Raw genomic sequence first — 13,559 nt, forward strand, 5'->3', positions numbered from 1 at the left:
AATATGATTTTCCAAGCTTTTAACATTTAATACAAGCATCTCCTTGCTTTTCTTCATGAATCTGCCTACCATTGCACTTTAGCCAGGAAAGTCAAGTGTTCACCAGAAACGGATCCAATTCGATGAATGCAGCAGTCATGCTGAGATTTGGGTTTTTTTAAAGACTTGGAGGTATCAGTGATAAAGTATTCAAGGTCAGGTTCATATTCAGCATTACTACATTGCCTATGCTGCAATTACCCAGGGGATGAGTTTGGCTTGTAGCATTACAGTATCAGTGTAAGCAGCCCAGAGCTGACATTTCATTGAGCAAGTAAGAAGGTCAGCTTGTACTTCTTTCCTTCTTCTTTAAATCATTCATGTAGTGTCACACATCTCAGCAGTTAGCCTATAAATATTGTTTTTTGAAAAAACTATTTTAAAACGCACTTTGTGTATTTCCCCATTGTAATGGCACACTTGTTAGCACATACTCTTCTCATATCCTTGGGCATTTTCTCCTTGCAGAGAGATATCAGTCCTGATCGATGCTATACTAATCATATATCAAATTCTGAGTGATGTATCTTGTCAATAAAACAAGAACCGAAAAAAAGATGTGCAGAATCTTTTAAAGTCTGTCTATTTTCTCTGAGCTGTATGCCATCAGCCACGGTTCTTAAAGCAGTTTCGCATTAAAAAAAAAAGTTTTGCAAAGAAGAAAGGGATTGTTTACTTTCTTGAAAACTTTTGAAAATTTTCAATTGACTCTGCTAAACAGATTAAAAGTTTCTGATTTGTAGTACAGGTGTCCTAGAGGATGAATTTCTCCCCAGTCATATTAGAAATTAAAAATCACTGGTTTTCAGTCACATTTCAGCATATCACCTGATAAGGTACGTAGAAACAAAAAGATAGACAGCAGGACAGCTATATCCTTTTGAAAAGAGGACCCATCTTTCTTCCAGAACACCATCAGCATTACAAAATTGGTTCAAAATATAGAATATATTCTGTAAACAAAAATATAACATAGCCAATTATTACCATAGTATTTCTCATGAAGATAGATTTCTGTATTTTGAAGACAGCTTGGGGCTTGGGGTTTTTTTTATTGTTTTCTTAGAATTTTTTATGAAGTTCCCAGTGCTCCCAATGTATCAAATGTCCACCCTTAGTGGGTATGTTCAGGGCACTGCATGGCACTGCCTGGGCATGGCACAGAACCCCAGTGGTGAGACACTTACTGTGGGTCCCGCTCCAGGGATGAGACATGTGCCTGGCAGCGAAGGCTCTTGAGAACACCAAAGATTCAATGGTCACTGTACCAGCTACACTCCTATGGCAAATGCTCTCTTGATTAGCACATACTGTAGCACACCCAAACCATTACTACATCTTATTTCTAACAGTACTTGCCTTTTAGAATTAAATATCAAAAACATTTCCACTTACCATTTTGTTTTGCTCTAGTAGCCCACTCAGAGACTTCATCTTGGGCTCGTCCATCCGTAAACACAATGGAGATTCGAGGGACATTGGCTGAAAGTGGTCTTGCTCCTTCTGCTTCTGTGAAGCTTCTCTCAGACATTTGCCTCAGCGCCAGTCCTGTCATGGACCCTCGCCCCATGTACTTCATCTGTGATACAGCTTTCTTCATGTCCTTGGCTGAGCTGAACTGCCTTAGTGTAAACTCTGTGCGAACCTCCGTGGAATACTGAAGCAGACCAACTCGAGCAGCCTTGGGTGAAATCTCAAGTGTATCCAAAATTCCTGAGACAAATTGTTTTACAATTTCAAAATTATCCTCTCCGAGACTTTTTGATCCATCAATCACAAACACCAGGTCAATTGGGCCTTCAGTGCATCCTGTGAAATGAGCAGGAGAGTGTTCAGATCACGAAAAAAATCCACAAAGTTGGGAAAGGGATCTAGATACCCAGGGACTGCATGAACTCAAGAGATCATCAAAAGTTCTGGCTCATCCAATTTTGCCAGTATATCTGAAGATGTGTTTTAAGAATGACTATTAAGTGGAGAGAACTGAAGAACATAACTAGGATATAGAGACAGAGTTGCCACAATTTTCTTCCAGGGATAAGCCATATGCTAACTTTGCATTTGTGTAGATGAGCAGCACTGAGAGACGTGGAAGAGAATTACTGAAGTTGAATTTGTACTGCAGAAGTTAAAAAATAGTTAAAAAACTATAGGTGAGAGAATTGGTTAGATAAGGGGTTTTTTGCTTGTAACTGCCTAACAGTCTTGTAATTAGAAGGCTAATGTATTGTTGCAATTAACCTTTTTGGTTTATCCATTAAAGCTGGGAGTTTGTCAGAAGACTGACAAATTTGGAGTTCTTGTACTTTTTGGCAAGTGCACATGCAAAAATCAAAGTAGTTTCAGCAGGCATAGACTACTGTGCTTTGTGCAAGGGCTAGCTGCAGAGATGCTTAGCTCCTATTTGATCAATGGAGCTTCCAAGTAGAATTTTCCATACTAAGGAATGTAAGATTTGGTTCTTGGTCTGGATCAAATAAACTTTGACCTCAACTCATTTCAGAGCTTTGTATAGGAAGAATGCTGAAAGCACCATACAAAAGAGTATTGTGCAGCAGAAATTACTCTGACTGCCAAAATTACTGGAGATGTCTGTTACCAAGTCAATGAAGGAATAAGGAATTTTCAGCTTTAAAGCTTGGACTTTACTTTCTAGAAAATATCTATTTCAAAACTGCCCAAGCATTCATTTCTGCAGTCATCTGAGAAAAAAGATGCCTTACACATACTAAGGTGATGCAAATGCAACTTATATGAGTATCAGAACCACCTCAGTATCATTGTGTAAGTCAAGATAGGTCAGCAGTTCATGGTGCATGGTTTTAGGAGCAAGAACAGCCATGGACAGGATACCATTATTTTGGTAATCGTAGTCTCCTCGACTAAGGCATCCATTTTTAGCAGAATAAACATTTTTATTGTATTCCACTAAAAGAATTTCTCCTCCAAGTACTAAGAGATGAGATAAATGCATATCATGTTGGAAGACAAGCAAATAGAATTAATGGTATTTTAAAATACAGTATATAAAGATAAAAGATACACTATATGAATCTGATTGAAGTTCACATTCCTTGTTAATAAGATTCTATTTTCGCTTTTTTGCTGATGTTTTGAAATAATTATAATTGTACTTGATGCTATACCAAAACAACTGTTCCAATGTGATAGCGTTTCGCTTATGAGAGCATCAAGTTAATTGTTTGCAACACTTCCCACCACACATATATGCTTTGGGCTTTCAAATATTATTTCATGTTTGAAGTGAGTTGTGGCAGTGTACAAGGCCAGGCTGGATGGGGCTTGGAGGAGCCTGGTCTAGTGGAAGGTGTCCCTGCCCATGGCAGGGTGGTTGGAACTATGTGATCTTAAAGGTTCCTTCCAACTCAGGCCATTCTATGATTCTATGATTTTTTTGAAGTGAGGTCAGTTAATTTTAGAAATCAAATAAACAAATGCTTTCTAAATAAAATGTACTTACTTCTGCATGTTTTCTGATCGTCTTTTAGTACATATCCCTCCTGGCATTTGCAGAAATATGAATCATCATTATTAACACAGGTATGTTCACAACCATGCTCAACTGATTTGCAGACATCTTTATCTAGGAAAAATTGAAATATTTATCTGTATTCTATTTAACACATTTATAAATTCAGAGACTCCATACATAATATTTGAAGAACATATGACAAAGGAATATAACATCTTAGTTTGTTTACATAGCAATGCCAGGGAAGAGTGATTGACAGACACGATTAGTTACTTACCTCGACATGTTTTCCCATCTTGTCGCAGGACAAAACCCTCATGGCACTGACAGCTGTATGAATTGTTATTATTAATGCACACATGTTCACAGCCATGGTCAATGGATTTACACACATCTTTATCTGAGAATTGTTAAGAGAATTTCCTTATTAGACCACTTTTTAAATGCAAAACTGGCATGAACAAGCTTTGAGTGAAATTAAGTCTGTTATTTCTTTTATGACTGGAAAACAGATTCCCCATAAAAGTTTCAGCTACTCACTCCTGCACGTTTTTCTGTCTTGCCTCAATATAAATCCCTTGTGACACTGACACATGTATGAATCGTCAGTTGGAACACAGACATGTTCACAACCATGGTTGACTGTTTTGCAGACATTTTTAGCTTGGAATAATGAAAATTGTATTTAGCACAGTTAGCTAAGTACATAACTTTCACAAAATATAAGAATTATGGCAATAATTTTCTATGAAGAAGCTCACTTCCATGAAGTTGATTCTATATTAAAGACACAAATAAGACACTACTGTTGCATAGTGTGTTTCAGTAACAGATCAGGAAGTACAAACCACAGATTAAATAACTTACTCCTGCAGGTTTTTCCATCTTCCCTCAGTATGAATTCATCATGACACTTGCAGACATAGGAATCATCAGTATTAACACAAATTTGTTCACAGCCGTGGTCAACTGAGTTGCAAACATCTTTATCTGAGAAGAGTGGATGGGGTTTGTGAGGTGAGGCTCATTAAGGCTGGGTTTTTTTAACCAGCCCAAATAGTGGGAAATCACAAACATACACGTGTGCAAACACTCAGAGCCACAACACTTGAAAGCCTCAAATAAAAACATACTTTTATGCTCAGCCTACTCACATCTACATGTCTTTCCATCCTCCTTCAGTATGAATTTTTCACGACACTGGCAGATGTAGGAATCTTCAGTATTCACACAAACTTGTTCACAGCCATGGTCAACCGAGCTGCAAACATCCCTGTCTGCAAACAGGAGAGTTGGTAGTCAGCATACGTCAGCAGAGGCCTTGATTATATGTGTAATTCATCAAACTACGTTCTCATGCTACTTACTTCTGCAGGTTTTCCCGTCATGTCTGAGTAGGAACCCGTCGTGGCATTTGCAGATATACGAATCACCAGAATTAACACAATCATGTTCACATCCATGGTTGACTGATTTGCAAAGATCTTTATCTGAAAGCAGATGACAGCTTTTGCTGCTTAATGCATTTCTACACAAGCATGAGCTACAGATGCTGGTAAGTATCAGACTACTTACTTTCGCAAGTTTTTCCATCTTCTCTTAGCAGGAATCCCTCCTGACACTTACAAACGAACGAATCACCAGCATTAACACACTCATGTTCACAGCCATGGTTGACTGCTTTGCAAATATCCTTGCCTGGGAATAGTTAGATAATATTTAATGTGGTTTGCTAGTTAAACTTTTTTTTATAAATACAAATACTGTGGAGGTAATCCCTTGAGCAAACGGAAGCAAGTCTCCAAACTGAAAGCAAATCTCTTAGTTAAATGACGGTTAGTTAAATGATGGATAGCTTAGCTTACATCAAGCGTGAGTTCTTTACCATCTGAGCAAAAAAACTGCATGGTTTGGATGGCCTTCAACTAACAGTAAATCATTTTAGGATTAATCTGACTAGATTAAGGAGGAGGACTTTACATTAAGAGCAGTAAGAGTGAAAGGAGGGAATAATTTAGTACAGTCATTTAGCACAAATTCATATTGGGATAACAAAATTAGGAAAAACACCACAGGACATGATTTAACAATAATTCTTTAACATCCTTACATCAGTGCCAAGAGTCTGCATAAAAAAACACCATAAAGAATAGGAATTACTTATTTGAGACAATAAATAAAATCTAACTGGTATTGCTGAGAATTGATAGGAGGACTCATATGACTTCAATGTTAAACCAGTGGGTTAAAACCTCTTCAAGAAGGATAGATGGGGGAAAAGTATAGAAGAAAGTGGAGCCATCTATCAGCATTCTCTGTTTCTTTTTCACTGCAACACAGAAGAAAATATTCTCAATTTCTAATGGAGAACTACCTTTACATAAAAAGTGGAACAATACTGACAGTCAAGTTCAAATTGACTCTTCAGGTTTAATACATAGCGAAGAAAACCTTATGTTCCAAAAACTACTACATAAGACAACCTTCTAACTCAACAGAAATTACATTTAAGACATGGCAATCTAAACTAGATTCCATCATAGCGAATAAAAAGAAATTATAATGTAAATAAAAATTAGCATCTGCTTATACATAGCTGTGGGCAACTTAGACCCATTTCTTGTTTATAAACAGAAACAAAAACAAACCAGCAACAGATATGGCTATTACTTCAAAAGGATGAATTTTTTACAGCTGAAAGCAAATATGAGCCAGACTATTTTGGGATCTGAGGGGGCAGGGGTTGGGTGGGAAATAATAATAATAGTAGTAAAAAAAGTCAATGATTGCAATGATTTTACTAGACACTCCCCAAAAATATAGTCTCACAATTGGAAAGGAATGCCAGAGTAGTTCAAAAATTTAGAAATTGAAGTTGAAGACAGCTGTAAGATTTGAATAATGACTGGAGGAAAGAACATTCACAGTATTTACTGAACGTGAAAATATTAGGAATTTGAAAACACTGAAATAAAAAGGACAAGGGGTGCATGGCCAACCAAATAAAGGGTAGTATGAGTATGTTATTTAAATATTATTAGGAACAAAAAGCATTCTAACAATGTATTTTTAATTAATAGACAGAAATGGTAGAATTGCCAATCAATGCAGAAATGTTAAAAATTTTATGTATTCAGATCTGAACTTATGAAATAGACTACTGATGGTATTGTTGGAGTGAAGTTTCATCAGCTCAGATTTAGGTCACACAGCACATAGTGAACACACACACACATTTTTGAACCAGTAACTACAGGTAATTTGCAGCAAATAGGTGTAAAAGAGCTGCCTGAAGAACACCTTGGATGCACACTGAAAAAAATACTATCCTTCCAGTGTTTAAAAGGATGAGTAGTTCATTGTAAGCCTGTCAGCTTGACATTGATCTTCATTAAAATAATGGAATAGATAATGTGGAACTTGATTCAGAGTAAAACCAAAGAAAGGGCATTAATATCAATCAACTTGGTGTTATGGAAAAACAGATCCTGGAAAACTAAATAAATATCTTTCTTAATTGATGATGAAGCTGTTTCATAAAGCTCATGCTGTTCATACAATGAAGCAGTCAGAAAGGCAGAAGTCTTGGTATTTATTTTGATTAAGGAAACAGACTATAGAATCAACATTATTTGGACTAATGCTGCCTTAGAAAAGCCTTCAGAATCAATTGTAATTGGGAGACCATCAAGTGGCTTTTTTTCTAAGAATTTGCCCTACTCCGCTTCTACTTAACACTTTTATGGACAGCCCAGAAGAAATTACAAAATAATCACTGACAAATTTTGTAGTTACTCCAGTTTTGAGAGAATGGCAAAAAAAAAAATAGAGCAGCTGCTGATATTAGAAGACATGATTCTTTTTGGAATCTGGATAACAGAAAAACATATGTATTTTAAAATAGTCAGAACTAAGCTTATGCATTTAGAAACAAAGGCGTGGGACACCTGTATAACTGAGAATCTTAAAACAACTTATGATCTTGGTAGATAAGTAACTGAACACAAATATTAGCAGAATATTTTGTTCAGAGACTAACATTATCTTTTGTCATAAAAAAAGATAGATTAAAAAAAGATAAAAGATAAAAAAAGATAGGTAGATTCAAACAGGAATTAGGTGAGTTATTGTTCCTCTACCCTGGCCCCTGCTCTGTCTCCTATTTCACCGGGGTGCCGCTACAAGGATGCTGATAAATAGCAGAGGCTTTAAGGGAGCAAGAAAAGGGTTATAAAAAGATTAGAAAACATATAAAAAGTCTGAAGGAGTTTCGTTTGCTTATCATTTACAAAAGAATATCCTAAGAGGTTAACATAAGGAATGGGTTAAGTCATGATCCGCATGAATATACTCAGAGCAACCCAGTGGCAATTAGAACTTCAACCCATTAAAGTGCAGCAACATCCTATGCTCAAGATTAAAAGTCAACATACTTAATCTGGAAACAAAGCTCACATTTCTGAAACTACATTCAAATCTTAAAATTGGCCTATTTTCTGAAATGTATCTTTTGTTTAAACAATACTTACTTCATAGAAGTCTGATGAAAAATAGAGAAAAATATTCCATTCTGGCCACTATCAATCAGTGAATAATATCACAATAAAAGGAGAACGAAATTTCTTGTTTTATTCATAAACTACTTACTTCGGCATGTTTTCCCATCTTGCCTTAGTACAAATCCATCATGGCATTGGCAAGTGTATGAATCGTCATTGTTAACACAAAGATGTTCACAGCCATGACTGATTGATTTGCAGATGTCCTTATCTAGGAATAATTTAGATTTTATTTACTACAGTTTCATGAATAGGAACATTTTCAAAACTTTAAAGACTAACAGTAATAATCTCCTAGTAAATAAAGAGGTTATTCTCCTCTTTGTTAGGCAAAATCTCCTATAAGAAGACCTGCCTCTAAATAATATGTTTCTTCAGTAGGCCTCTGAGTATAAAAAAATATAGTAACATAAAATGACTTACTTTTACATGTTTTCTTATCATCCCTCAATACAAAACCCTCATAGCACTGGCAAATGTATGAACTATCAGTATTCACGCAAATATGCTCACAACCATGGTCAACAGAATTGCAAACATCTTTATCTGTCAAAAAAATAAGGTTGCCATATTTAAAACATGTCTACAAATGCACAGATTATAAAGGAAATCTTCTTTAAAGATAAGGGTACTTACTTCTACATGTTTTTCCATCTTCCCTTAGTGCAAATCCCTCATAACACTGGCAGATGTACGACTCGTCAGCATTAACACAGACGTGTTCACAGCCATGGTGAACGGAACTGCAGATGTCTTTATCTGAGAACATTGATGATATTAGGTTAGAGCACATCCATAGCCAATATATCATGCAGGGAGAAGTAACAGCTCTTACTAGGTCTACTGAGATCACTGGAACAAATGGACAAAAATTTAGGCAGCAAACACTTTTAACTCTTGATACCTGAAAAACTTTGAGTATTTTCTGTTTCTAGTCTATCAGTTCAGCTATTAAAATACATTATTTTTATCCACAGAGTCTCTTCAAGCTTCTGGCAGGTATAACAATACTACTCCTATATTCTAACAGTAACCTGTTGCTGTATTTGTTCAAAGCCTTCTACAGATCTACATACGGTAGATCAAAGTCTATGAGTAATTATCAGAATACTTACTTCTGCATGTTTTCCCATCTTCTTTCAGCAGAAAACCTTCATGACACTTGCAAACATACGAGTCATCTTCACTGACACAAATATGCTCACAGCCATGGCTGACTGATTTGCAGATGTCCCGTCCTGGGAATGATTGATATAAATGTAGGTTTCAAACAAAAATATGTTAAAGAAATGTAGATATCAAAAGGTAAGTTTTGTTTTTTTTCTTTCCGGTAAGAAGTGAAAACCCCCTTTCTTTCCTTGCCTGATGCACACGCAAAAATGTTCAGTAGATATCGGTCACTCACTTCTGCACGTCTTGCCATCTTCTCTCAACACAAATCCCTCACGACACTTGCAGATGTAGGAATTGTCAGCACTAACACAAATATGCTCACAGCCATGGTTGACTGATTTGCAGACATTTTTACCTGGGAATAATTTAATATATAAAAAATTGTGTTTGTCAAAGGCAAACAAATTGTGTTTGTTCAAAGTCTTACAATTGTGATCTACTGAATGTTCTTATCCTTTCTAGTACACTGAACTCAATTCTGGAAATCGTTTATAGCACCTGTTGTCTTTTTTGGTTGTAACAAAAAATACATCTTTGTCCTGCTAAACTTACTATTAAGGAAAAGTGCATTGTTCCAATTCTAGAGTTTGTGAAATTTCACATATCCCTAGTCTGCAGATTAGTGAGACACTGCAATTTCCAAAGGAACATAAATCCCATATCCACATTGTAAGTAAACTTTCTGGTGAGAAATTGATTTTTCTATCATCATCTTTTTATCTTCAGCAATGCTGAAACAGTTAGTCTTCGTTTTCTTTGTGTGTTTCTTTGTGTGCTTAAGCTTGGAAGGTGTTTGTAATTTTTTCTGTAAAGCAGGATGACAAAAGTTTGCTGTATATAGCATTTAGGTAGTGAGAAAGATGAATTTATGATCCTGCTGTGAAGTTCTGGAAAATCGTCAGCTATAATTGAGCAAGCAGATGTTCAAAATTTAAACACAATTAGTATCTCAAAATAAAATCCACAACTGTCCAATTTCAGGACTACTTTTTTAAATGGCACAGACACTTTGGGTATGATTCAGGTGCCTAAAATTATACATTCAGTACCACTTCAGATGCCTTAGCATTTCCAAGATATAGACAAATATGATATGACACCAAAAGTGAAATTAGGACCTCTTGAAATCCTTGAACATTTAAAATCACATTGGACTGTAATGTTTAGGCAATCAAACCTACCTTACAGATTTCTTCTGTGTGTAATATTAAACTGAGTTGCTGAATAATAACTTACGTTTACATGTTTTCCCATCGTTACGAAGCCTGTATCCTTCAAAACACTGACAAGTATAAGATCTGTCACCATTTACACACAAATGTTCACAGCCATGATCACTCAGAGCACAATAGTCAACTCCTGTAGGAGCAATTGAAATTATTAAAAAATTTAACCAGTAATGAATTAATTATTTTTCATCTCTAGTATTTGCATTCCATATAAGCAAGTAAATATAAATACATTGATCTGCTTAAACAATAATTCGGTTTCTCATCTGCTAATATATACATAGCTTCAATAAAATGTAAGAGGGCCTAGTGATGTACTTTTCATTATTTGCTTTAAGCAGAGTTGAGAAATTATACTTTTCTATGCTTAAAATAGCTAAACAGAGTGCATGTCTCAGTAATTAGAAAGTGAATTAAAACAAAACAAAACACTTTGGCAATGATTTTATACAAGACACTTGCAAAGACATAAAAGCTATCTTGTTAGCGTTCTTTAAATAGTCTCTAAATGGCCTGATGTGAAGGTGGCAGACCCCAGAACTCACTTGTGGACCTGACCCAGGTCCTGTGGCAGCAAGCAGAAAACCTCTCAGGCATCAGTGGGATTTGGTTTGGACTATTCAAGCTTTTGCAAAGAATTGCAAACGACAAGTACTGTCAAATATGGTCCACTTTACATCTCAGATTTCCCAAGTGTTTCTTCTCTGTAATATAAAGACATAGGGCTCCTGGGACCTTGCAGGCAGCACTTGATACTATCTATTGGCTACACACACTCATTTTTTTTTTTGTAATTAGTTGTCAGACTATAGATTTGTTTACCATTCAGGTGTTCCCACAGCTCTCTCAAGATACTGATATCGGTGTATATGACACTAGAAGGTCCCCTGTTTTCCCATTAGGAGTGGTACATATTAAATGCTAATCTCTTCCATTCAACTGCTCATTCAGGAAATTGCAAAGTGCCAAAACTCTCTTCATGGTAGCCTAAAAATGTTCAGGAGGTTTCAACAACTCATTTAGAACTCAGGAATAGGACAAATCTCTTTCCTAAATATATATGAGGAGAGAGTTACGCTGGCAAGAAGAGGAGCTATTCAAAAGGGCTCAGTTTCATTGCACAAGAGAGATTCCAGAAGTCACAGCACCATTTTCATAGAATCATAGAATATCTTGAGTTGGAAGGGACCCACTAGGACCATCAAAGTCCAACTCCTGGCCCTGCACAGGACAGCCCCAAGAGTCACACCATGTGCCTGAAAATGTTGTCCAAATGCTTCTCGAACTCTGCTACTGATAGGTCTCCAAGTACAAACTGGAGGAAATTAACTCAGGAATGAAAAATCACCTCTTTTTACTATAAAGGAAAAAGGATTTTCCATTTGCAAGTTGATAAAACTCTATAGTTTGTCTGTTTCACAATTTTCAGTGGTTCTACAGATAAATGTCTAGGTAAATTGTTTCAACTGTAGACCCCATGGCTGTTACAGGTACACTAATTCTGCTTTTGTATTACTGTCTGCCCCTTTCTAGAGAGCTGCAGTGGCAGACAGAAGCAAAATCCAGCAAGGTATTGGATGGGGATAAAAGCGTTGGTATGGAGGCAAAGATAATGTTGAATACAAAGGCAAACTGCTTTTGCTGATTCGTGTCACCTTTCTATATATAATTTTTGTGACTGAGGACATGCAGTTTAACTTATCTTAAAACTGTGTTGCCTGACTGCAAGAAAAAGGGTAAACTCTGGAGCTGCTCCAACACTCAACAAGCTTGAAAAATAATGTACCTCCAAAATCTGTGGAAAAAGTAGCCAAAACTCCCTCATCAAAGAGGTCCAAGAAAAGTCAACAGGCAAAATGCATTTACATTTCTCTTTTCCTGGCCCTTTCTATATATTATTTTTTCCAGTGAAAGAGGCAATTCAACTATTTGTGAAATCGCAACAATTCTCAATGTTCATTAAATTTATAAATCTAATGACAGCAGAGAGCTGTCAGGATAACTTTTGTTCATTTATTTGGGATTCCCATACAGAATGTAAAGCTCAGTGTGGGACACTCAGTTCTCCTCCTGCCCCAGGTAAGGTGATGCAGTTTGCCTGGGGGACATTGCTGTCCAGGCAACCTGTCAGTCAGACACATTTGTCATGTGATTGAAAAACTGTCCTTAACACCTGGGGATGAACAGGTCTTCCAAAACTTTTCTGACTATGAGAGGACTAACAGTTATTCTTTCCTAAATACTTTTTCTGTTTCTGCTTTCAAATAATTATTGAAGTATTACTGAAATGCAGACTGTAAGAAAAAATTGAAAGTGTGTCCTCTTCCCTGTATGAAAACAGAAACCCTTCCCAGGTGAGCTGAGATAAAGGGCATTCTCACAAGACTTACGTGTGCAGGTTTTTAGGTCCTCATTGATGACAAACCCTTCAGAGCACTGACAGACGTAGGAGTCATCAGTACTTAGGCACAGTTGCTCACATCCATGATTGCTTTCAGCACAGTGGTCCACTCCTATTGATGTGTTAATGATTGAACATCTTAGACATTGGCATCTTAGATACATAAACCACTGTAGTTAGTACACAATGCCTTTGCAGAGCAAGGGAAAAAGATCAGTACAGCTTTCTACGTATGCAAGTGTTCCCACCTATTTGAGTAACCTGAGTTAATTAACAACACATAAGTGAAATTAATACAACAACCCCACCTGGCAGGTAACAGACTTGGTGAAGTACAGATCTCCCTTGCCAAAAATCTCAGTGTGATTGAACTAACACCAAGTGGAGTGAAGGGAGAACCCTGAAGCCCATTCTGATCTTACTCACAGAATCATGCTTTCTTTCTTCAAAAAGCAAGACTCTTTTGTTCACCATAAAATTTTCTCAGCAAGTATGAATATTAGTAACTTTTGAAATAGAAATTATGTCTTTCAGATTATTTAATAAACATTAAATTCTTTTTTCAAAGGACGAGAAATCACCAATTTAAAACTTCAACCTGCCAAAAGGTTCAAGCAGTTAAAGCCTAGTGGGGCACAGATACAAATTAGGAGCGTGAGAGTGTC

General features: G+C 36.5%; 1 protein-coding gene across 10 annotated transcripts in view; it reads right to left on the reverse strand.

Moving 5' to 3' along the window:
* MATN2 (matrilin 2) overlaps positions 1-13,559 on the reverse strand; it is a 70,007-nt gene that overhangs the window by 9,525 nt on the left and 46,923 nt on the right. For 5 of the 10 annotated variants that reach the window (XM_064647945.1, XM_064647889.1, XM_064647898.1 and 2 more), the window contains exons 8-21: positions 12,884-13,006; positions 10,501-10,623; positions 9,497-9,619; positions 9,207-9,329; positions 8,728-8,850; positions 8,515-8,637; positions 8,180-8,302; positions 5,108-5,230; positions 4,900-5,022; positions 4,687-4,809; positions 4,400-4,522; positions 3,810-3,932; positions 3,521-3,643; positions 1,435-1,848 (exon numbers count right to left, since the gene is read on the reverse strand). In XM_064647945.1, coding sequence (XP_064504015.1) covers positions 1,435-1,848; positions 3,521-3,643; positions 3,810-3,932; positions 4,400-4,522; positions 4,687-4,809; positions 4,900-5,022; positions 5,108-5,230; positions 8,180-8,302; positions 8,515-8,637; positions 8,728-8,850; positions 9,207-9,329; positions 9,497-9,619; positions 10,501-10,623; positions 12,884-13,006 — 2,013 coding nt within the window. Of the gene's footprint in view, positions 1-1,434; positions 1,849-3,520; positions 3,644-3,809; positions 3,933-4,072; positions 4,196-4,399; positions 4,523-4,686; positions 4,810-4,899; positions 5,023-5,107; positions 5,231-8,179; positions 8,303-8,514; positions 8,638-8,727; positions 8,851-9,206; positions 9,330-9,496; positions 9,620-10,500; positions 10,624-12,883; positions 13,007-13,559 lie in introns of all 10 variants that reach the window. The other 5 variants (XM_064647958.1, XM_064647907.1, XM_064647923.1 and 2 more) reach the window with 5 other exon arrangements.

Source organism: Pseudopipra pipra, chromosome 1 (assembly GCF_036250125.1).
Source record: "Pseudopipra pipra isolate bDixPip1 chromosome 1, bDixPip1.hap1, whole genome shotgun sequence".
Taxonomy (NCBI): Eukaryota; Metazoa; Chordata; class Aves; order Passeriformes; family Pipridae; genus Pseudopipra; species Pseudopipra pipra.